At 44.0% G+C, this 26365-nt stretch overlaps 1 protein-coding gene across 6 annotated transcripts in view; it reads left to right on the forward strand.

Moving 5' to 3' along the window:
* Window positions 1-24221, forward strand: part of FCHO2 (FCH and mu domain containing endocytic adaptor 2) — a 178154-nt gene extending 153933 nt beyond the window's left edge. For 2 of the 6 annotated variants that reach the window (XM_074995423.1, XM_074995424.1), the window contains 5 exons: window positions 3133-3265; window positions 4642-4841; window positions 13375-13439; window positions 21593-21757; window positions 22177-24221. In XM_074995423.1, coding sequence (XP_074851524.1) covers window positions 3133-3265; window positions 4642-4841; window positions 13375-13439; window positions 21593-21757; window positions 22177-22199 — 586 coding nt within the window. In that variant the 3' untranslated portion in view covers window positions 22200-24221. The other 4 variants (XR_012645765.1, XR_012645764.1, XR_012645763.1 and 1 more) reach the window with 4 other exon arrangements.
* The last annotated feature ends 2144 nt before the right edge of the window (window positions 24222-26365 follow it).

Here is a 26365-nt window from a genome sequence, read left to right on the forward strand (position 1 = left end):
CCTTAAAGGAATGTTGTATGTCTGAAGCTGTCTTTGCATCTTGTTTCATAACCTGCAAAGACAATTATGTATACTTCAGTATAGTTTAATTTCTCCCTGCCTTGAAGACTATCTCCCTGGGGAAAAGGACTATGCCAAGAGTACAAGGGCTGTGTGACAGTTCTCCCCTCCTCACCATGTACATTGAGCTCAGTCTATAAGCAGCACCCCTTGCAAGCATGAGCTTTGGAGCAGAGGCCAGAGTGATTAAGCCCCAGGAATTACCACCTCATTTCCTACTAGAGAGAAGGGCACTCTCATAGACCCAAGGATGCATCTTCCCGATGTGCTCATAAAAGAGAGGATCCCTCCCTGACTCTGTCCAAGTCAGGTGATTCCTCATGCTTTGGTACTAAAGACATATCTGCGTAAACCTCCTGGCCATGAGAGAGAGCACAAAGGAGACAAGATAAGATGCCTTGGTTCTGACTCCAGCTGTTTAGGTGAGGTATTAGCAACTGCTGGCACAGACTGGGAGTGCTGGGTTTAACTCCTCTTTGCTGCGAACTACTGGGACACCTCATGCTCTGGGATGAACTAAGACTTGTTATCTCTCTGGGAGCATGCTTTTGCCTTTCCTTATCCTCAATCTCCTTTCCTTTTGGGTCTGCTCCTCGTGCAGGATAACTTGACACCAGAAAAATAAGCCACCTCAAGGAAAGGGGGATATTTACCCATCTCATCCACTGGTACCAAGGGCATTGCCAGTGGAAGCCAGAACCTCTTATCAACCAGGTCTGATGTTCCAGATAAGACATCACTGCCACATAAGGAGGTTATCCCAGGCAGAACCTCTAAGGCTGTCTACATAGCAAAAATATATAGAGACAACAAGGAGGAGTGAAATCATCCTCTCTGCATAAAGGCAGTTCACTTGTGCAACTAGTGTATCCAGAACCACTTCACACACTCGGCAATGTACCTCCCAGGTGTGCAAAGCTTTCTGGCAGATCATCTCAGTAGACACTCCTTCACAGACCATGAGTGGAAAACACACAATTCTATCTTGAATAACATCTTCATTCTGTGGGGAATGCCTTCCTGGGATTGGTTTGTCTCCCAAACAAACCAGAATTTCTGTTTGTATTGCTTCAGAGAGGCTCTAGTCCAAGGCTGATGCTGTTCTCTGTCCTGGACAGACCACTTGAGATGTGTCTTTCCACCCATCCTACTGCTACCGCAGATTCTGTGAAAGATTAATCACAACAAAACAAAGTAATTCTATTGTACCCAACTTTCTCAGGCAATTCTGGTTTCCAGCCTTCCATCAGCATCCAACCCTTGCCAGATCTGCTAAGTCAGGAGAATGGCAAGAGCAGACATCAAAACCTGGACTCCTTTACCTCACAGACCAGTATTTGGATGGGTGTCAGACTTAAAGTGTTTGGATTCGGGTGCTGCTCAAAATATTCTCAATCACAGCAGAAAAGACTCTTGGAAGAGTCTGTGTAGCTAAATGGTGACATTTCTGCACATGGGTGCAACGGAAGCATCTACTCTGAGAAACCAGTATTCCTGCAGTTTAGACTACCTCTTCAACCTCAGAATATCAGGGCTTTTCATTAGCTCGCTGCAGTTTTACCTATAGCAGCAGGAGCATTCCATCCTATTGTAGAGACCCATTCCATTTTTACTAAACCACCAATATGTGTCAGCAGGACCTTCCCACCTGCACCAAAACCAACACTGCAATGGGTCCCCAGTTGTATATTGCCAGTACATACCAGCCCACTCTTTGAATCACTGGGCACATGCTTGATGTCCCACCTGCCTTAGAAGGCCACCTTCTTTGTCATTGTGTCATCCAGAAGTCAAGAGTGAACTTGGAGCATTCCTAACCAACCTGGCATACAACACATTTCACAATGAAGTTTTCTCTTCACCACGCAAAATTCATCTCAAAAGTAACTTCTGAGGTTTGCATGAATAAATCTGTTCACTTTCTGGTGTCCCCTCATGCTTCCAATGAGAAGAAAATACTTCATTACCTTGAAACAAAACAGACTCTAGTGTTCTGACTGCAGAGAACAAAAGCAGTTAGGGAATGTCTTAACTATTTGTTGTATCAGAGAATGCTCAGGAACAAGTGCTATCTGTTCAGAGACTCTCTAAGTGGACCTCCAGCTACATCATTCTCTTACCAGTTGTAGCATCTTCCTTCACAGGGTGGAAAGGGGAGGCGCTCTACTAGAGGCGATGCACATCAATATCATGCCTTTAAATACCTATACTTGTACTTTGGAAGATGGCAACCTGGAGTTCCATCAATACCTTCACAAAGGGTTATGCCTTAGTCTCTGACTCATCTCCAGATTCAGCATTACAGACAGCAGCATTACAGACATCTGTATTGCCTGCATCCTCTCGCTCCCATTTATTTGAATACTGCTTACCAGTCATTTGTGTGGAACTGGAGAATCTTCAAGATAAGTGGTTCCTGTCTCTAACGAATTGTCTTCTCTTCTTCCTCTCTACTTTGGATCATGACTGGATTTGCAGTAGGAGTTGGAACTGGAGAAATGGTGGTTCACACTGCCCCTCATTATCTCAGTGCAGAGCACCAGAGAAGCAGCTGTACAGCTGTGGACCAATGTGCACTACCCGCTGGAAATCTCTGATCTCAGATATATAGAGTTCATGCATACCAAGTATGGACTAGACATAAGGACCATAGATCTTGCAGGCCTTATAGTTATGGGTAAATAATCTTCACATTGTGATCATGGCAATTTAGTGTTTATAATCTTAGATTAGATGACATTCATTTTTAAAGATACTTTTTTGTACCTTCCCCCCACCCCCCACAAGGTATCAATATGGCAGTTTAAGAGTAAAAATATACCCATGTACAGGCACAGTTTTGACAGAGCCTTAATTGTGGTGTAACAGGAGTGTGAATGTGTGTTGAAAACTGGTATTGAATAGGTAATTGATGTGCCTTAATATGCTGAAAGGTCCAGTTGTGTTATAGCCTCTTCCTGTGTATGAAAAAAATGTAAGAAATAATAGAAAGGACTACTATTTAATTTGAAGACACACAAAATAAGAAAACTGGTATTTGTATTCTGATTCCTATCTCCATTTCACACATAGTGATCAATCACAAAGTGACTCCAGTACAAAAGACTTTTGGATGAACATGCAAGCTGTCACACTCTACCTCAAGAAGTTATCAGAGCAGAATCCATCTGCTTCCTATTACAATGTTGATGTTTTAAAATATCAGGTAAATATTTTTATTTGGAGAGTCATTAAGGAACTTTTGCAGATTTCACCCTTGTAAAGAGACTATTAGAATTATAGTTTGTGTCGGCATAGAGGATTGTCATAGTTTAGTTGGGTGGTTTTTAAGCCATGCCTACTATTAGATTGTCCCAAACAATAGAACCTCATCTAGCTGCTGGATCGGTTTTTGCCCTTGTTGCTTTCTTGCCGCTTCTCCTGCTATGACGACTTTTCTGTTTGCTCATACTTGCTCATACCACATATGCAGCATTCCTACATTGCTTCTTTTGACTTTTGTCAGAAGTGAGCCCTTTATGTCAATTTGATGGCATTTCTCTAAAACGTGCTAAGTTTTGAATGCTACATCCAGTCAATTCCAGAATTTCAGGAAATGTTCTGTACAGAAGCCCATTGATTTTGGTGAAACTGGAAAAATCAAAAAGGGAGAAATGAGGGATACAAGGAGCCCCTGCAACTGCCATTCTGCAACTCTGTTATTGTCTAGATCTAAAAAACAGTTGATGGCACCCATAAACCTCTGCAGGATAGCAGTCCTCCCCATCTTCCAGTACAGTTTAAAAATGCGCATGTCCTGAATAGCAGGGCATGTAAGTGGGAAAGAAAAATGTCCTGGGGTGTATATAGAGCATGGAGAAAGGAGGGCACACAACACCTGGTGATATGGGAATGGGGGTACACAAACCCCTGACATGGGAGGGAAGTAGAAGGGAGTGGGGAGACAACACAGAGGGAGCTTGTAAGGGGAAATGTGCCTTTTGTGTGTGGTGTGTGTGCTTCAACTGATGATCAGATTTTCTTTTAATAGTACTTTTGTGCTAATTGTCCCATGACTGTAAGTTACACTTTAAAAAGTAAATCATTATGGTTCACAACTGGAAGGGAGAAATAGAACCTACCCAGGCAGATTTTTTCAGTGCAATGTAGAATGCAAAAGACAGCTTGAAACTTAACTGAACCCAGTGTTTTGGACTGAAAGAGCAAGAAAAGAAAGGGGATTTGGAGGGTGAAAGGGCCTGTTAAACCCCATTCCAGCCACTTAAGAAAAAAAGCACTCTGACAAAGGCAGTCTGTAGGATTAAGAGGTAAAAGCTTCTGAGCTCACTCTCCTTGAATGTTGTTCACAGTTAACCCAAGAATATCCCCTTAAATTACAAGGCATTATTGAATGAATGGACTCATCTATCTGTCTGAGACCTTCAAAAAGAGCATTCATAATAGTGATTATTAAATATGCATTTATCTTAACTATAACTCATTGATAATTGAGTTAGAAACTTAATTGTTGTATTGCTAACATGGTCCTGTAGTTCTTAACAAGTCAACAGCTTTTTTTTTAATGTTTTACTTTTTTAAAAGGTATCTTCAAATGGCATCCAGTCCACTCCTTTGAATCTTGCAACTTATTGGAAATGTAATGCTAGCACTACTGATGTAAGAGTGGATTACAAATACAACCCAGAGTCTATGACTGCACCTAGCATGCTATCTAACATACAGGTCGTCGTACCAGTAGATGGAGGAGTAACAAACATGCAGTCACTTCCCCCTGCAAAATGGCAAGTTCAGTGCACTTCTGTTACAGTATCAAATTACTGTCACCACACTTCTTAGACTCTTGAAAAGAAATCTTACTCAAAGATCAATTTCCAGTCTCTCTTATAACTTAATACCTTTGATAGTTTGAGATCTTAGTAGAACAGTGTTTCCCGAACTAATTTGGTCACAGAACACTTTTGGGCTTGGAATATATTATATTGATGGAACACATACATGCTTGTCTGGAGTGGGAGGTTCATACAAAAAAAATTCCTGCATGTAATGCTCAAAATTTGATTTAAAGGAGGTAGGATTTTTAGATGTCTTTTATTTTACAAAGAACAAAAAATAACAAGAGCAAATCATCTGCCTGATCAACTAATGTCCTTCTGATAGGAAGATGGTTAGCAACTCTATAATTAAATATAAAAATTAAATACAAATGCAAAACAAAACATCAATATAATAACTAAAAGAAGGATGGTTGGTGTCTTCTTTTGTACAAAAATAGAAAGGAAAATATTGTTCAAAAAAGTACTGTCTGTCCTTAAAGCTTAAAAATATTCTGATGAAAAAGAAATGCAAAAGAATTAGGTATGAAAAACACTTTCAAATTGTGTGTTTTTATAGATTTGTTGTTTTTACAGAAAACTCCTGGAAAATAGAAATAATATTTGACAGGTTTTTTTTTTAATGGGAGAAGTGCTTTTGTATCTGTTTTGGTGTGAGTTGTATAATGATACTATTATGACAGTGTTATAAATATTAATATGCCTACAATCTTAAAACTATTCAAATACCTTACTATTTTTGATACACACAATTTAATATTCTTGAAGGAAAAATATTGCTAGCATCGAAAGTTTTTCACAGAATGCCTATTCACATCGTGCAGAACACCAGTGTTCCACGGAACACAGTTTGGGAAACACTGTTTAGAAGATATTAGATATATTGCACAAAGTGAAAACAAAAACTGTTACAATTACACAGTGCATTCATCAAGTTAAAAATAAAGGGGTATTTTAGTATTGCTCAAAAATGTAAATTGGAGGAGGAACTGACGTTTTTGGGGAATTTTTTATTGATTTTCAAAATAACAGGAAAAAAAACTAAGTCAAAATATTTTGACTAGATCTATAGTCTATATCAAAACCAGGGTAAATTTTTCATGAATTTGTTGAAGTGTATCCAAATTTTTATTCAAAATTTTGAAAAATTTGAATCAGCATTAGTAAATGGTAGTACAAAATTAAGTTACTCAGCTCCTTAAATTTTTTATTTGTTTGCTGGTTTTCATAAAGACATCACACACAAAGGTGTGTGATGCTTCATGTTGCAGGGTTCTTGCTGAAAGCTGTCTCCCTCCCCCGTCTGAACTGTGCCTTGCTTCACAACCTGATGTGGTGCAAATGCTGTGGTATTATGTGGAAAGTTTCCAGTCTTTCTGGAATTAATCTGTTTTTTTAAGAATTATGTTTTGAGGAAGTGCCATAGAAGAATCATTTTAAGTGCAGAAGCAGATAGGATGAATCTTCCTTGATGTTCAGGCCGGCTGTTTTCACGAAGGAGTACAATTACTAAATGATTCTTAAATTATTCCGGTACGACTATAGCAACTTGTGCAACCTGCCACCATAATGCCTCAGTCTCTGAGATTTGCAAAGTATTTACTAGAGATGGTCAGAACACTTTCCAAAGGTAGACTGTTTCATGAAGATGTATTGGTCCCCACAAAACTTTATTGGAAAAGTTTGGGGGGGGTGGTGGTGAAGAAAGAAAATCTAGCACAGTGGTTGAGGGTCTGTGTAAAGCCCACGTTCAAGTCTCTATTCTGGGATTGTAGAAAAGTAGCCTCAGTGTTGGATCCCCCACCTCCCACCCTTCTCTAGCATGCCTGCAATCAGAGGCATGGAAAGTTAAGGATATGAGGGGGAGCTACAGCTGCAAGCAGGGGCTAAGGTGCTGTCACCAGGTCCCACTCAGCTACTGTCCCAGTGGCTCAGGTGCTTGCTCCACTGGTCCACAGGAACACCACTTCTGGGCCTGAGTCCCACTTAGCTGCCAACCCCATGCAACAGGTCTCAGTGGCAAGCTCTGCGTCCCCTTGGCTGCTGATCTTGACACCAGATCCTGCATGCAGGGTCCCACCCAGCCACTGGCACAAGCTCTCAGGGGCAGTGAGGGACCAGACAGAGGTTTGGGGGTGCAAAAAGTGTTCTTCCTCAAGTGTCCCCGTGGGTGCTCCACGATAGGTGTCAGGCTCGCCCTGGCGCTGCAGGTCGGATCTTTTCAGCAGTTTCTGCCGGACCGCGCATGCGCCGGCGCACGCTGCTCCCTTGCACGCTCCCGGCTGCGTGCACGATCCGGTCCCCGCCAGTTCCTCTTTAACCGCCATCGGCTGCAGACGGAATCCACTCAGGCCATGGCCAGAGTTAGCGTATTCAATGTTTTTAAAGTGTTTCGAGCTTCTTTTTCAGTCTTTAGCTTAAGTTAGCTTGTTATTGTTTTCAAAAAAAAAAAAAGAAAAGAGAGTAAAAAGTAAAGTTTTACAGCCTTAGTAGCAAGCGGAGCAGCTGAGGCCCGGGGACCTAAGGCCATTAGGCCTCCTGCCGTGGCAGGCTGAGTCTGAGAGGGGAACAGGCACAGAGAAGGTGCTAAATACCCTATTAACAACTCAAAGACTCACCACAGTGTCCTCTTCAGGATTCAAAAAGTGTGAGCCATGCCGGCCTCCGATGGGCACAGAAATGCTCCTTCTGCGCAAAGCTCACAGCCAGAGCAAGGAAGGACAGGGAGATGCGGCTGAAAATGCTGCTCTTTGACAAGGCCCTCCAGCCAGACGCGCTGGAGTGGCCTCAGCAGGAGGGACCCGCAGGGGCCCATAAAAGGAAAGCTGCTTCCCTAACCCCATCAGCGCAAAAACGGAGGAAGCTTCCACCAACCTGATCCCTGCCGGTAGCCACAGCGAGCGGGACGGGTGGAGCGCATAGCCCCCAGCCGCAGTCACAGCTGAGCAGCGGCGGCGCGGAGACACATGTGGCAGAGGCTGAGCCTCAGATAATCAAACAGCTGCCCCGCACCGAGGGCAGGGCGGTGGCCAGGCAAGCGCTGGAACTGGCGGCACCGCAGCTAGCAGCACCGACCTCCAGGGAACTGGCGGTGCAGAGCTTGCAGGCACGTGGCCTGCAGGCACTGGGGGAGACCACCCGCGCGGCACAGACAGTGGGGCTGAGATCCCAGACGTGAAAAGGGGCGGAGCCAGCCCCACAGGGGAGGGGAAAGGCAGCACAGAAAACCCGGCACTGCAGCCCTTCTCCAGACAGGGCTGCAGGGCTACTCGCTCTAAGCCCTCTGCTCATGCTGCGGACTCCAACGAGGCGGCAGGGGTCACCTCCAGTATACCCTGAGCCCCCATCCCCGTTCCTACAGCCAGCATCACCATGGCTCGGACCACCATCGCCCTTCCTGGGCTTTGAACCCCTGGAGTACTGCCACAAATCAGTCTCTCCATTATTTCAATCACCCAGACGATCTCGCTCCCCCAGGCGCAGGGGGTATGTGCCTCTAGAGTGGTCCAGGTCTCCATCTCTGGAACAGTGCCCATGTTGCCATGGTCGCCCCTATCACGCGGGGCACAGACACCATAGGCATACTCCCAGGGACAGATCCCCCCAGACGGTTCAATATCCCCGAGGGCAATCGCGGACGGGGACGGAAACGCAGATATCTCAGGGGGAGTTGATTCTGGAACGCCGAGATTTTCCCTCGCAAGTATATAGTGAGAGGATGTATCACCGTCAACAGGACCCAGAGGGGTCCAGAGAGGTTTACCCTAGCGGTTCCTCGCTATCTTCCCCTGACGAGTCCACGGCCCCAGGGGACGTCCATCCTCCGGACGATCTCAAACAGTTCCAAGAGCTGTTTAAAAGGGTGGCCTTCCCGCAAGGCATCCAAACAGCAGAGGTGCAGGAGAAACACCATAAGCTCCTTAAAAACCTGAGACTTCCGGCCTCTTCCAAAATAGCTATTCCGCTGATGAAGCAATCATGGAGTCCGCCACCACAATATGGCAGACCCCTGCGTCCCCTCCGCCTATAAACAAGAGCGCGGATAAGAAGTACTTCGTCCCGACGAAGGGCATGGAGTTCCTATTCAGCCACCTGCAACCAAATTCTCTGGTGGTGGAATCGTCTCAACAGAGGTCGAAAACTTCTCAGTACGAGACAGGGGGAACGGACAAGATGCCAGGAAACTAGAGTTGTTCGGTAGAAAGGTCTACTCCTCCTCTACCCTACTGTTGAGAGTGGTGAATTCCGCAGCGCATCTAGCGAACCATAATTTCGACAACTCCTCCAGGCTGACTTCCCTCATGGACTCGCTTCCAGAGGACACGAAGCCGGTGCTCGAGGCCATCGTGCAGGAAGGCTACGCAGCCTCAAGGACAGGAGTTCAGATCGCCCTAGACGTAGCGGATACGGCAATACGCTCAACAGCTACGGCAGTGGTCATGCGCAGGGAGTCCTGGCTCCAGACATCGGGTATCCCGAGGGATCTGCAGGCGAAGATTGTTGATCTCCCCTTTGACATGCAGAAGCTGTTTGCAGTATCAACCACAGCGTCCCCAATACCACAGGGGGCTACAAGCAAGGGCGACATCAACAGCACCAACAGTACAGAACTCCCAGACGACGTTCTCAACAGAGCCGTGCGTCCTTGGGGCAGGGCCAAAGGCCACAAGTTTGACACACAGATCCAGGGCTGCACTATCACTACCATCGCACAATGTCATCCGAAGCTACTATTCCACCATCGCCTCCGACCATTCTACGACCAGTGGCAAAAGATCACCACAGACAAATGGGTACTGGAGATCATAGCCACGGGTTACGCGATTCCCTTCCAGTCGCTCCCACCGCCACGACCTCCACCCAGACCCCACCTAAAGGACGCCTCCCACGAAGCGAGACTCAAGCGGGAGGTAGACCATCTTATGCTTATAGGGGCAGTGGAAAGAGTGCTGGAGCAACTCTGAGGGAAAGGGTTCTACTCAAGATACTTCCTCACAGAGAAAAAGACAGGAGGCTGGAGGCCCATCCTAGATCTTCGAGGCCTCAACCGGTACTTGCGCAAGCAACGCTTTCGGATGATCACAGTCGCCTCTATACTTACGGCACTGGACGATGGAGATTGGTTCGCAGCCCTCGACTTACAAGATGCATATTTCCACACAACTATTCACCCGGCTCACAGGCGTTTTCTCCAGTTTATGGTGGGCAAAGAACATTTTCAGTACAAGGTTCTGCCGTTCGGCCTGTCCTCGTCCCCCAGAGTCTTCACCAAGACCTTGGCAGTGGTGTCAGCCTACCTGCTCAGACGGGGTGTTTATATTCCCATATCTGAAAAGACAAAAAAAAAAAAAAAAGCGACTGCCTATTGAAAGGGGCCTTGAAGGAGGAGGTACTTCGCATGATATGCGTCACAGCAGACACGTTCTCTTCGCTGGGCCTGGTCATCAATCTGGCAAATCAAAGATAGACCCCACACAGGACATAGAGTTCATAGGGGCACGTATAAATTCCATCACAGCAAGGGTTTATCTACCAGATGCCCGCTTTCGTGCCATTGGTTCCCTCATGCAAGTCATCACCTTCAGCCCTACGGTGCCGGTTCTGACGTGCTTACAGCTGCTGGGCCACATGGCAGCAGCGACGTTTGTGGTACAGAACGCCCGATTGCATATGCGCAGCATGCAGCACTGGCTGGCGAGCGTCTACAAACCGGCAGCACACACCATCCACAGGGTGGTGTAGCCCACAACAGAGGTGCACAGATCCCTGCAATGGTGGGTGAACCCCAAGAACATGCTAACAGGGGTGCCCTTTCACCAACCACAAATATCGGTTTTCCTCACTACAGACGCCTCCCACATAGGGTGGGGAGCACACATGGGCGAAGAGGTGACGTAAGGACTGTGGTCCTCCATGGAACAGTCACTGCACGTAAATATACTGGAGCTCAGAGCAGTGTTCAACGCCTGCAGACACTTTCGAGACCATATACAAGGCAAGTAGTCGGGATCAGTACAGACAATACCTCCACCATGTTTTATATAAATCGACAAGGAGGAGCTCGGTCCCGTGCCTTATGTGCGGAAGCAGTCCGATTGTGGAACTGGTGCATAGCCAACAATATAACCTTGAAAGCCTCGTATTTACCAGGCGCTCACAATGCGAAGGCAGACCAGCTAATCAGGAGCTTCGCACTCACGCACGAGTGGCAGATCCGTTCCGATCTGCGACGACCGATTTTTCATGCAGGGGGATTTCCCCAGATAGACCTGTTTGCCACTCAACACAACAAGAAGTGCCCACAATACTGCTCCAGGGCAGGACTGGGACGGGGGTCCCTGGGGGACGCATTCGCGATCTCGTGGAGTGGCCCCCTGCTCTACGCCTTTACTCCCACAGTGCTTATCCACAAAGTCTTGCAGAAAGCCAGGAGAGAGAGAGCCCGAATGATCCTAGTAGTCCCAAGGTGGGATCGACAGCAATGGTTCCACTTACTCCTGCGCATGTCGGACTGTCCACCGATGCCCCTCCCGGTGGCGCCGGATCTGCTCACGCAAGCCCAGGGGTCCATAGTGCATTCACACCCCTGGGCCTGCGACTGCAAGCATGGTTAATCCATGGCTCAGCTCCCTAGAGAGCACGTGTACGGAGGGAGTGCAACAAGTCCTAGAAAGTAGCAGGAGGTCTTCTACCAGGAAGCCCTATAAGCAAAAATGGACTCGATTCACTGCATGGTGTTCTACCAAGCAATTAGCCCCCCTTGCTGCGCCTATACCTGTAATACTAGAGTATTTACTGGACCCCAAGAGAGGCGGACTCTCCCTATCCTCGTTGAAGGTCCACCTTGCTGCTATATCGGCTTCCAGACATGAAGAGGAAGGGCACACGGTGTTTGCCCATCCCATGGTTACCAGGTTCCTCAAAGGGCTGGTAAACCTATACCCCCCTCGGAAACCGCTTCCACCTTCGTGGAGCTTGGACCTGGTGCTTAATGCGCTAATGGGACCACCGTTTGAACCCTTAGCCACGGTTTCCCTCCGTCTCCTTACGATAAAGACGACCTTCCTTCTTGCAATCACGTCAGCTCGCAGGGTGAGCGAGCTTGTGGCAGTTATGGCAATGCCACCCTGCACAGTAATTTCCAAGGAGGCGGTAACCTTACGGCTGCATCCAGCCTTTGTTCCCAAAGTTTCTTTAGAATTTCATATTAACGAACCTATAGTTTTACCCTCGTTTATCCAAAGCCTCATAACTCCAACAAAGAGGCGCGTCTACGCTTCCTGGACGTGAGGAGGGCGCTGGCTTTCTATATAGACAGGACTAAGTCCTTCCGGAAAACGGATAAGACTCCTAGTCTCTCTCGCTCCCAAATCAAAAGGAGACGGTCTCTCTTCGCAGAGAATCTCGAAGCACATCGTATCCTGCATAAAAATGTGCTACGAACTTAGACTCCTTTACTGGCCCCACCTAGGGCTCACTCCACTAGGGCGGTGGCAGCATCAACAGCCTTTTTCAAGGGCATTGCGCTAAAAGACATTTGCAGAGCGGCGACCTGGTCATCCTATGACACCTTCGCCAAGCATTATGCCCTTCACAGGGTATTCCAAGAGGACACCCGTCTCTCAACAGTGGTCCTCTTGGGGACAAGCTGCACATAAACCGATTACCCACCTCCTATCTTGGGTTACTGCTGGGTAGTCACCTATCGTGGAGCACCCACGGGGACACTTGAGGAAGAAAGAGAAGTTACTCACCGTAGTAATGATGGTTCTTCGAGATGTGTCCCCGTGGGTGCTCCACCACCGCCCATCCTCCCCGCTTCGGATCTCTGTTTAGTATTTTTCAGGAGCATCCGAGGCGGTTGGTCAAGGAACTGGCGGGGACCGGATAGCGCATGTGGCCGGGAGTGCGCAAGGGAGCGGCGCGTGCCAGCGCATGCGTGGTCTGGCAGAAACTGCTGAAAAGATCTGACCTGCGGCGCTGGGGCGAGCCCGACACCTATTGTGGAGCACCCACGGGGACACATCTCGAAGAACCATCATTACTACGGTGAGTAACTTCTCTTTCTTGCACAACTGCCTGCAGTCTGCTGCTTCTCATGACTCAGTTCTTTGACCCAGTCGTGTTTAGTCCATGCCCCCAGGTTAACAATGTCCAAATAATACAGTTGTCTGTTCCTTCTGGCTGGTCTGCCATCTCATTTCTGAGCTCTAGCTGACTTTCCAGTAACTTGAGCTATCTAAATATACTACCTCCACAGAGCTTGTGACTTGTTTGTAAACTTTATTTTTTAGACATCTGAATTGGGGGGGGAAGGGGAGAAGAGGAAAGGGATACTTCATTATTTTCGCTGTAACTTGAATACCAAGGGTCTTTTCTTATGGCTGTTTTCCACAGTTCCAAAGTCACCAGTTGGATAGATCTAGGGCAAGAATATCTAGAACTTTCTGTTACTGATAAATAACTAGTTTTATTTTTTTAGGAATGCAGAGCAGATGAAAGCTTTTTGGAAAATATCTGGTATTTCAGAAAAATCAGAGAATGGAGGTAAGTTTCAGTGTTTTGTTGGAATTTTATCATATGTAAATAAATTAGGGTAGTCAAGCAATTAAAAATGGTGATTTACTCATAAAATTAAACAGTACAGCAGTAACAATACCACTTATTTTGGATGGTTTTTTACATTTTCAAGTACATTGATTTCAGTTAAAAACATAAGTGTACAGTGCTCACCTTACATTTATTACATATATTCTAACTATAATAAACATAAAGAAATATTTTTCATTTTACCTATATGACTACTATGATGCAATCTCTATCATGAAAGTTGAACTTACCAATGTAGCATTATATACAAAAAGCCTGCATTCAAAAATAAAACAATGTAAATATTTAAAGTCTGCAAGTCCACTCAGTTTTATTCTTTGTTCAGCCAGTCTCAGAAAAACAAGTTGGTTTACATTTGTCGGAGATAATACTACCTTGCTTTCGTGGCCTCCAAGGAGAGGGAGTTCCTATTCACCCATCTGCAACCAAAATCACTGGTGGTCAACGCTTATGGAATTAGTTCAAGTCCTTTTTTCCACTCCTACTACCTTGCTTTCGTGGCCTCCAAGGAGAGGGAGTTCCTATTCACCCATCTGCAACCAAAATCACTGGTGGTCAACGCTTATGGAATTAGTTCAAGTCCTTTTTTCCACTGCTCAGGATAAGGCGAGCAAAAGGTGGGACATCGTGGGATGCAAAGTTTATTCATCAGGCACGTTGCTCCTGTGGGTGGCGAACTACGCGACCATGCTGGCCAACTGTGACCAGCTCAGTTATTCTGAACTGCAAGAGTTGGTTCCCTCCTTACCATTTACAGCAATGCCCAGCCCTCATAAATGTCATACAAAAAGGGCACACCAGTACAACACTCCAGTCTGCTATGGACGTGGCAATTAGGTTCACAGCATCTGCTGTGGTCATGAGGCACATTTCATGGCTCCACCCTTGGGGGTTCCCAAAGACCTTCAGCAGAAGGTAGAGGACCTACCATTCGACAGACACCTGTTTGCTGGGGAAAAAAAAAAAAAAAAGAGACAAGGTCCTGCATTCCATGAAGGATTTTCGTATGACACTGTGTACACTGGGGAAGTACATCTCCCCCCATTCAAATGGGCTTGCTAGTCTCCTTATCAGAGGCTGCAGGAACAGTTTCAGCAGCAGCTGCAATGCTGTGAGTCCCAACAGTGCATGCCTCATCAGTAACACCACCAGCAATCCACGGCATGCCACAGCCCAAGCAGCAGTTTGAGAGTTTGGTTGGAAGCCTGAGCAGTCTTCCCACTCCAGCCCTCATATAGTCTGGTCCCCACTGATTTCACCCCCACTCCACCTCTTTTTCTATTGCTGGGCCACCATACTTCAGACAAGTGAGTCCTGGAACTAGGGGCCCAGGGTATTATCTACCCCCCACCCTCCCATCCGCCTGCCATGTCCCTCTTCAGAGATCCCTCACAAAAGAGTCTACTCAAGCAAGAGGTACAGTATCTCCTCCACCTGGGTGCCGTTGAGCCAGTCCCAACAGAATACTGCCTCTTGACCTACAGGATGCCTATTTCCACACCATGATCCAGCCAGCCCATAGATGTTTCCTTCGTTTTATGGTGGTGTCCTGCCATTACCAATACTGCTCCCTCCTGTTTGAACTATCTGCCATGCCCAGGGTGTTCTCCAAGACTGATGGTCATTGCTGCCCACCTATGATGTTAGTGATTATCTTCGCATTTCTGGACAAATGTCTCACAAAGGGCCTTCGTTTCCGGAGGGCCTTCACATGTAAGAGTTATTACAGACCTCCTGCTCGGCCTCAGCTTCCACATAAACTACAAGAAGTCCACACTTTGACCCATGCAATCTCTAGAGTTCATCAAGGCTCATAACCACTACCACCACCAGGACCACTATTCCTGTTCAAAGATTCCAGGCCCTGTGTGACCTAATCCTGGTGGTGTGATTTTTCCACCATCATGGTGTGCATGTGCCTCAAGCTGCTGGGTCACATGGCTGCCACCACATACGTGGTCAGGCTGGCGAGGCTGCTTAAGCAGTGCCTCCTGTCCTGGCTGGCCACATGCTATGCTCCAGCCAGGGACCTGCTATCCAATGCAGTGGCCATCCCGCCATACATTCTCTCCTCCCTTCAGTGGTGGATATGTCTGGACAACATTCTCGCCAGGATGCTGTTCCACCAACCACCCTCTTCTATTACGCTCAGTAATGATGCCTCCATTATGGGGTGGAGTGGGCTTTTTGGGTTCCCTTATGGTCCAGGGCAAGTTGTCCATCAAGCAGGTGCTCCACATAAATCTGCTGCAGCTCAGGATGGTCCACTACGCTTGCCAGCATTTCTGGAAAACTGTCAACATCCTCAGGCACCACCACATGCATGTATTATATCAACCATCAGGGCAAGCTTTGGGCCCTGTCCCAATGCACAGAAGCCATAAAACTAGACATGGTGCCTTCAGCACCACATCACTCCGGTGGCCACATATCTCCTTGGAATACTGAATGTGATTGCAGATTCCCTCAGTTGATCGATCAGTGATCAGCATGAGTGGGAAATCAGCACAGTGGCCCTCAACCATGTGTTCCAGCTTTGGGGCCAACTGTGCATAGACTTGTTTGTGACCCTAGTCAACAAAGTGCCATCAGTATTGCTCCACAGTGGGTCTGAGGAGGCACTCGCTCCATCAAATGAGATGCACCCTTTCCTTATGCATTTCCCTCCTTCACTTGATTCACAAGCTTCAGGTTAAGGTCAGATTGGATTGGGCTTGCCTCATACTGATAGCCCCACTGTGGCCGAGAAAAACTTGGTATTCCTCCCTGTACCAACTGTCGGCAGCAACTCCATATCCCTTCACTCCTTGCCGCAATTTTTCTCTGGACTTCAGCTGTACCCTTCACCCTAATCCATTCTGGCTGCATCTCCATTGCATGGGTCCTTCATGGTTCCAGGATGCTGAAGTCACATGGTCTGAGAGAAGTAAAAAGGGTTCACGTTAACAGCAGACGGGAGACCACCTCCAAGTCCTAACTCTACAAGTGGATGTGATTCTTAGTGGTAGGGTGCTGATCACCCAATGCCTCCTCGCACTGTACCCCTTCCTGTCCTCCTTGACTACGTGCTTCACCTGCACAAGTCAGGCCTATCCCTGAATACTGCCAAGGTGTATGTTGTGGTGTTCACAGCATCCCACTGGATGGAGAATGGAATCACCTTCCTTGTCCATCCAATCACCAAATCTTTTTTTGATGGGTCTGCAAAACTCTCAGCATGTCCTCCATCTGGAACCTTAACCATATACTAAATTGTCTCATGAAGCTACCCTTTGAATTCCTAGCAACGTGTTCCTGGCTCCATCTGTTGATGAAGGTCTTGTTTTTAGTCACCATCATGTTGGCTGGGAGATTTGGGGAGCTTTCTGCTCTAATGGCTGAACCTCCTTGTACTATATTTACCAAGCAGAGAGTTACTCTTCACTTTCATCCAAAATTCCTCCCTAAGTTTCCCTCTCCATTTCGCATCAACAAACCTATCCACTTACTTGCATTCTTCCCAAAGCTACACTCTGATCCCATGCATGCAGCGTGGCACACTCTGGACGTTGGCTTTCTACATCAATCGCACAGAGCCTTGACGCAAGTCTTCAAGGCTCTTCCTGTCCTTGCTGGCACCATCCAAGTGCCATCCCCATTACATTTCAATGGCTGTCCAAGTGGATTTCCACCTGTATTCACACCTGTTATGCTCTTCACTGGAATGACCTTCTGGCAGCTGTCACTGCCCATTCTAGCAGGGCTGTATTTTCCACCACAACCTCTCTCAAGAATGTACCCCTTACGGACATAGGCAAGTGGCAACGTGGTCTTTGAGCAAAACAGCACTATGCACAACACTGCTCTCATCTTCAATTGCTTCCCCCATTCAAGTGGTCAAGAAGTTCTGTCAACTATAATTGTTACTGGGTTCCAAACCCTACTCCAGAGTGGAGCACCCATGGGGACACTACTGAAAGAAGAAGGTGGAAGTTACTCACCTTGTGTGGTAACAATGGTTCTTCGAGATGCATGTCCCATTGGGTGTGCCACTTCCCTCCCTCTTTCCCTTTTTGGAGTGTCCTGCTCTATTTACTAGAGTAGAGAAGGAAGGGAAGGGTCCACACTGCGTGTGTGCCAGATAGCATGAGGAGGTGCTGCTGCACATGTGCAGTGCAGAAAACCACAGCTATAGAAGAATCTGAGTACTGACGCAAGGATGCACCAACAACCCCCAGAGTGGAGTACCCATGGGGACATACATCTTGAAGAATCATCGTTACTGCACAAGGTGAGTAACTTTTTCTCATCACATTTAAAAACAACAATTACATCTCATCACAAACATGTTACACATACACTTGGTCTCATAAAAATGAATTAATGTCTGTAGTCTGTCCAGCTTACCTACTGGCTTTTGCATCTTGAAAGTTCTGGGCTTTCAGTTTCTGTTTCTCAGCAGATGAACCTGTAACATGAAAAGAGAGAGAGAGGACTGTTTTTGTTCTGTGCTTATATGGTGGTGGACCTTGGCCAAGCATAGCAGGGGAGTTAAGACATTTTCTTAAAGCTAGGAATGTATAGGAAGGTACAGAGGCATTGTGGAAAGGAAATATAGAATGGACTGGAAAGAGAGAGGGAAAATGTTACTCAGCGCACACAAAATATTTCTATATTCCCCCAAACTTCTTCCACACACAACAATTGTCACAGCTTCTGGAAATGAGAGATCCTACCTGGGAATATTTTACAGATATTTGTTCCCTGGGTAAATAAGGAAAACTTGCTAAGTGTAAGCAGTGCAAGAAGGGAATGCAGAGCCTACCTGAAAGAATGAAATGTCGTAAGTAAAACTTCTTATTGAGAGAAAATTATGTGGATGAAGATGTGGATATGGCTGAGTGGATCAACTGATCAGTAACATAAGTAATTAAAAATGTTACATTGCAATGTAAAAGACTCAGGCTGTATCTACACTACGAGATAAAAATCAAATTTCATTGACTTAGAGATGTTTTAATATTGAGCTGTCTTCAGTTAATGCTAGTATCTTGATTCATTGAGCTGTAATACTGATTACAAAATATCTGTATTATAGGACAGGTATAGTGAAAAAATTGAATTTAAAATCTCAAATCAAGGCTAATGTGGAAGCGCCCTGTACTTAATTTCCAATTTATTAGCCTCCAGAAGTGTCCCATATGTATCCCAAAAAGCTGTGCAGTGATCTTCCATGTATGGCTGCTTTGTTGTGCACTGCTCTCCATCCAGATGCACAGGAAGGTGGTCGCAGGAAGCCCACAAAATTCTGATTGAACTTGAATTTGAATTAAGCAGCCCAGCCCTGCAAATATAAAGGGTGCCCATTATGAAAAAAAATTCCTTTATCCATTGCATCACACAGCATTGGTAGCAACTGCATCATTAGTCATCTATTGCAATCATGAATGCCCAGGGTAGTGATCTTTCTGGTATTTCTCAGAATCATAAGAGCTCCACTGTGGACCCACCAGGAGATTCTGGATCTTCTTGCAATCTGGGGAGACCAACTAGTGGCAAAGAGACTTCAGGGGGCCAAGAGAAATGTAGCAATCTATGATCAGATGTTGCGCGAGATGACCATCTGAGGTTACTCTCAGGACTCAATGCAATGGCGGGTGAAGGTAAAAACTCTGGCAGGCCTATCAAAAACTCTGGGAAGCCAACCAGAGGTCAGGGCAGATCCACAGACCTGCCACTTTTATCAACAGCTGGACATGCTTATGGGGAGCAACCCCACCATGGAGCCCAGTCCAAGTTATGATGCTTCTGCAGGCTCTGGTATGGAGTTCAAGGTGAGCTTGAAGAGCAATGGAGAGGAGGAAGGGGGCAGTGAGTAGGGGACAGAGGAAGTTCTGCCAGACAGCCCGGAGCGCTTCACCATAGACCTGGAATCGGTCCCCTAGACGCCAGGCCCCAAGCCTCCTGGACCAAGCGGTTTCAGTGAGTATGTGTTCTGCATACTAGAAGCAGGTTGGGGTGGGCACACCTATAGGGTTGTGTATGGGTACAGGTTTGCTAGCTATGGTTCTGTGTCCCTCAAAACAGCGTGTTAATGTTTCTTGAGATGGACCACTTCTTTTTTGGAGGACATCTCCTCGAAGGCCTCATCCAGGCACTCTTGTATTTTTTTCCCCCACAAGGTTCTTGAGCAGGCCTGACTTATTGCGGCTTCCACAGTAGCACACCTTGCCATGCCAGGGAATCCGGTAGAGATCTGGTATCATGGCACCACACAGCATTTTAGCAGATTTTACAGGTTTTTGGTCACACAGCATGAGTAGATGTCCTTTCTCCATATCTTAGTTTTAGGATGGTGATGTCTTTAGTGACCTGCAGAAGCACAGGAATTTGCACACTTTTAACATGCTTCCTTCCCCTTTACATTTCCCTGCAGCAGCTGGTGGGCAGTCCATTCTGCACCCTGCAAACACAGTTTGCAGGCTCTGTGGGCCTTCTCCCCCCATGTCCCTTTCCCTCCACATTTCTTTTCATTTTTCAGGACACCCTGGTGCCACACCAAATGGTCCAAACATGTCAATAAACATGTGAACCACGCTTTTAAATGGCCATTCCATCACCATTCTGCACCTTCTGAGTCTGTGACTGAGGTTTTCCTTGCTGGGGTCCAGGTCTGAGTAGGGCTTCATAAGGCAAGGGAGCAGAGGGTATGTAGGGTTGCCCAATATATCAGTAGGCATCTCCACATCACCTGTTGTGATTTTCCAAATTAGAGAAAAAAGTCCCATCCAGGAGCTTTCTGTACAGGCCAGAATTTGGGAAGATGTACACATTGTGAACCCTCCCTGACCAGCCAACATTGATGTCGGTAAAGCCACCTTTGTGGTCTACCAACCCCTGCAACACCATCAAGTAGTACCCCTTTCTCTTCATATACGCTGAGGCCATGTGGTTTGGGGCCCATGATGGGGATGTGCATGCCATCTATTGCCCCACTGCAGTTAGGAAGCCCCTGGACAGCAGACACATCCACTAGTGTCTGTATATCTCCCAGGGTCACAGTCTTTCTGAGGAGACATCGACAGATTGCATGGGCCACCTCCATCACCACATAACCCACTGAAGAGCAGGCCACTGTGAACTGATGTGCCACTGACCAGTAACTGTTGCGCATTGTAAACTTCCACCATGCAATTGCCACTTGCTTCTGAACCATTAAAGCCTGCCTCATTCTTGTGTTGCTGTGCTTCAGGGCGGGCATGAGCACATCACAAAGTTCCATAAAAGTGGACTTGCATATGCAAAAGTTCTACGCCCACTGCTGGTCATCCCAAGACTCCAAAACGATGTGGTCCCACCAGCATGTGCTCGTCTCACGAGTCCAAAACCAACACTCCACTGTCAGCAATGCATCCAGTATTTGAGAGTTCCTGGACCACAGTTGGGAGATTTGCTTGTTCAAACCATCATTGTCATCATAAGCAGCAGCACCATTATGATACTGAGCTTTGTAATTGAAGGAAAAATTGCACAGAACAGTGTGCTATGAGTGGAAGTATTTGGGGATCCATGCTTGTGGTGGAATGCCACAGCAAGAAATGGCACGATCTCCAGTTGTTTTTTGTGCAGTTACTTGTGCTCTGAATTCTGGGATTCAAACATGAAACACCCACAAGCAACTGAGGGATAGGTACCCACAATGCACTGCTCATGCTGTCGAATTTGCATGGGACAACAGGAATGTAGAGGCTTGGCCCAGAAAAAAGGTGGGTTGAATTTCAAGAAGCTTTGTAGACACAATTCAAATTCATAATAGAGGTTAAATAATTAAATTTGATTTTTAATAAATTCATCTTGTAATGCAGATGCAGCCTCTCTTCACAGCTTTTAGTACCTGTGTGATTTAACAAGTAAATTCCCCAAACTGTTTCCTGTGTTGGATGGTGCTAGAAAAAGAAGTTTAGCTTCACTAATCATGGCTTATTTAATTAGCTAAATAAGTTTAGACTCTATCACCCAAGTATAGAATGCAGTAAGAGAAATCTAAATTTGCCAGTTGGATTTTTTTTAAATTTACAATCTCAAGGCATTGAATTTTGTCATTGTTATAGGTTCTGGATCCCTGAGAGCGAAATTTGATCTTTTAGAAGGACCCAGTAAACCAGCTACACTTGCAGTGCAATTCATTAGTGAAGGAAGCACCCTTTCAGGAATAGATGTAGAGCTAGCTGGCACTGGCTATCGGCTCTCCCTAGTTAAGAAGAGATTTGCCACTGGTAAGAAATTTAGATTATGTATTTTAACTAACCTGATTTATCTGAATGGAGCAGTTTTATACTTTTGGTTATGAGTGTTCCCTCTAAGCTGAGTGCTTGGTCAGCAGCCCGGGAGTGATTCAGGTGCTGTCCAACTCTTACCAGAGTGCCCACAGTCATCCACAGTAGGCAGTATGAGTTTCTTTTGGTGGTGCACATTCCTGGATGGAAAAAATTAGAGGAAATATTGTTGCCTACTAATTATTTGGTATACAAGTATGGGCTACTTCATTGATGAATAATGAAAGTAGTTATTGGTGCTTACCACAGATGAAAATAAAACACTGCTCCCAGGAAAATAGTGAAATGTTCCTTTATCTAATTTTATGGTCTTGTCTATTGTAAAACAATTACTGCAAGATGCTATTTCTGTTTTTTAGGACGATATATGGCAGATTGCTGATGAACCTGTGGAAATCTATGAGTAGCACAAGAAGCTCATTCTATTTTCTCTACCTTTCAAACACTATTTTAACATGCATTAATTTTTTTAAACTTGGACCTGTTTGGAGGCTTACAATAAAAAAATGCACTTTTTAAAGAAGTCATTTTGGGGAGGGGAAAAAAACTTTATAATAGCACTGAAGTGATTATAACACTGAAAATGATCAACTGCAATCTTTGGGAAACTTGTTTATGCAGATTTTAGTACATTTTTTTTAAACTTAAGTCAAAATACTAATCAGCTGTATTGAAAATACGTGAAACTACATTATACGATAAGCATTAAACTTAAACTAGTAGGACAGCAAGCACAAAATATTTACTTTCTGTAAATATTCAAATATAGGTTTAGTTTCCTTAATTGCCATTGTGAAAGCAAAGAACCTGTCCTCCTACTTAATGTTCCATTCATGTATCATAAAATTAGTGAGAGAGATGTATACAAAGAAAAATGTGATTCCCATGTACCATATATTAAAGTGTAAATTGTTTTATATATAAGATTTAATTTTTTCTAAGTGCAATGTGTTTAAAAATTGCAAAAGACAGCAGAGATATTTAATTCTGCTGTCAGTAAATTTTATGGCAGTTTTGATTATTTGGATGAATGCTGTAGACTTAATTTATTTTTATATGGATTACATAATGTGTGCCTTTTTTAAACTGTGCCTGTCCAATTTATTGTTGATGTGCCTCACTCCCTTTTTCAGTCTGGCTCTTCCATACAGCGGTATCTTATGCACAGAACTTCATAAAATTCCTTGGACTGGAATTTAGAAGACAAATTTACAGTAACTGGAGGTTGCTTTATAAAATGTCTAAAATACTGGATTACTTCCTCATGCGGTAATTGCAATAAATGCAGCCATTGTAGAGGGGAAATGTATAGCACAAAACTTTGATATAATCACAGAGAACTCTGTCAGTTGCAACTTTAATTTCACCAAAGATGTATATTTTGAAGACACACAGAATTGATTAAAAACAGGATAACTTTTTAAAAACAAATGTAGCATTCCCCTTCACTCTGACTACTAAGTTTTTGAAGATTCAAGTGCTTTATGTACATGTTACACAAATGTATATGGGCTTAGTGAGGAATATTTTGGACAGCAGCAAACTGCTGCCATTTGTGTTAATTTAAACTTCACTGAAAAACTACCAATTCCTTTGTATGTATTCTCATCTAATCTATTTGCCATATGCAAAACATAGGGAAATGATCTAAAGTGACACTTTGGTAGCATTGCTTAAAACTAATAACTTCAAAAGTCCATTATGTACTGTGTGTTAGACAAGTCCTTAATACAGGAATCAAATGTTTTTGTATTCAGAGTTATTTTCCTGGAGGCAATTATTTTTGTGTAATAAGTCATGTAAATTACTTTCAAATTGGATTGCTTTGCTTTACACAGATCAATTTTCATGACCCGTAAACGCTAATTCATGTTACACACTACTTACAAAAGAGTCCATTTTGAAACAATATACAACATGGTATGTGCTTTTTTTAATATGTATTCCTTGTTATAACAAACCCTCAATTAAATTTGTCTTGAGCAGTACATATCACTGTTTACTAAAATATTACTCTTTACTGAATGGTGAACATAACTTAGAATATCTAACTTTTATTGTAATTGGCATTTAAAATGGTAGTCTTTTACTGGAATCTTAATTGTAATCTGCTTTGCAATCAGTGTGTGTAATCACAATTATTTTATTATTGAAATCCAAGGATTTTTACTCTCAATTTTTAATCAAGTATTACTTAAATTTCTAAATTAATGAAGTAGTTAAGTTTCAACAGTTTTAAACCATTGCTCATACCGGATGTTCAAATATGCACTTGTATTGGGGTGGAGGTTACAGTTGTGCAGCCATCAAATTTATATTGACTTTTTTTGTAAAGAAAACAGTGTAAAAAAATATTTGATAAGAAATATATGTTGCAAGCTGGTTCTTGCTTGTGTATACAGTGGTAACCTTTATAGCTGCCTCCATGGGAAAATAAATTTTTAAACACTGTTCTAAAGGATCCCCAGTTTGTATGGATTACTACTACTTTGGAGTGCAAATTAGAATACAAGTTTATCTTAACTGTAAATATTTCTGATTTTTCATAATGTACATTTTCTAAAAATGGTGCACCCATAATAAACATGTAATATATATAATACACACATTTGTTGTTTATTTTTATAATTAACAATACTTACACTTCCAAATGTTCAGTATGGGGGTAATCTTCTGTTGTAGTATTTAAACTGAATATATTACTTGATTTGCTCATTATTTAAAAGAACTAATAAATACCTCTATGATCTCCCTTGGAATAGTTCTTTAGATAAAACAAGAAAAAAGGCATTTTGGTAGAAAGAGAACTTGGATGGTTCTAAATTTTGCAGATAGCAGCAATATTTATTGGCTAATCTATTCCTAGCAATGATTATTATAAGAATAATGTGACTTCAGTGGGCTGTCAGTGTACATTTGAATGGGCTTCTAATTGCTTTTCCTAAAACAGGCAAGCAGAAAATTGCTAAACGCAATAAGTGGCTGAGTCTTCAAAAAAATCCTAGTAAATTTTGAAAGAGGAGAGTAGGACACATAAGGGAAGGAAAACAAGGCAAAAATAAAAATATCAGGCTATGGACTTATGAAGTCAATATAAAGCATTTGCTAAGCAATTAAAATATCTCTTCCCAAACATTTTCCGAATTAGTGGACATGTTTCATGCTTTCCTTAAAGCAAACAGTTCCATAAAGGTTCTTCTAGATGTCTGAAGAAGATTAAGATAATTTTGCATAATCACCCAAGGAAGACAAAGTGTATTTCATTTTTGCACAGAAAATATACAAATGACTAACAATGCTCCTTCCTGCACCCATAGGCTTTGTCTACACTAGAGAGTTAAATCAATTGCAGATACACAATTCTAGCTACAGCAACTGCATAGCTAGAATCGACTTGTCTGTAATCTACTTAACCAGGCATCCACACAGAGGGAGGTCGACAGGTGAAAAAGAACACTCTCCTTCCAAACCCACCCTTCTGCAAAAAGTACATTTCTAATGAAATATCAAAGGGTTGTACATGAAACTCTTTTTTACAGTTCTGGCTTCTTTCTTGCCTTCCTTCCAGCATCCAAGATAAACTTCAGTAAAAGGTTTTTTTTTTGCATCTTGCACTGAATGCTGGTGATTTCCAGTCCTGTTAAGTTCCCCTATTATCATATCCATTATTTTTCACCAAGATCAACAACATGGACTTTCCTTCCAAAACACACTTTTCCCACTGTTGCTCCAAGAGTCAAGTGCGTCATGTTAGCTATCAGCATTCCTGGCACACTTGAAGACTGAAGGCATGATTCTGATATCTCTGGTGTAAAGCAGAAGTGATTCCATTGAAACAAAATTGTGCAATACAAGAGTACAGAATCCAGCCCATCTAACCTTTGGTATGGCTCCAGCTACTCTAAACTTGATTTGTACTGTTCTGACAGGATTATTCCTGAAAAAGCAAGAAGTTTAATGTATTTATATAACATACCTGATTGCTCATACTAAATCATATCTTAAAACAGTAGGACATATGTAGTAGATAAGGCATTTTGCTTAGTTAGTGGAAGCAGCAGGGGTAATCTGATGTTTTACTTTACTAATTAACCAAGAAAAACATACGAGTCAAATACCATTAAAAGAAAGTGTGCATGTTTCAGTTAGATTTAAGAGCTGCATCTGAATATCTATGAAACTGTTGTTCTTAGAAGTATTAGATAACTGGTTTCCATTTCAAATAACCTAACCGTAGTTTTACTTTACAAATATTTTTTGAGGCCCTGGAACACCAAACAGCTTTTATATGGAACACCTATGAAAATTTTAAAGTTGTCAGACCAAAAAAAAAAAAAAAAGAGCAAAATAAAGTAATCAAAGTAATTGAAGTAGTAGTAAAGTAATGAAGATGCAACAGTATGTCTGGTTTTAACAACAGAAAATAGTGTATTTTTTCCAAATGTTCTCAGCACACCCATGTGTTGTTCATGGAACACCACTGTTCTACGGAACACAGTTTAGGCAACACTGCTTTACAGTATTCATGGAAAAAGACACATCTGATTA

Source organism: Carettochelys insculpta, chromosome 5 (assembly GCF_033958435.1).
Source record: "Carettochelys insculpta isolate YL-2023 chromosome 5, ASM3395843v1, whole genome shotgun sequence".
Taxonomy (NCBI): Eukaryota; Metazoa; Chordata; order Testudines; family Carettochelyidae; genus Carettochelys; species Carettochelys insculpta.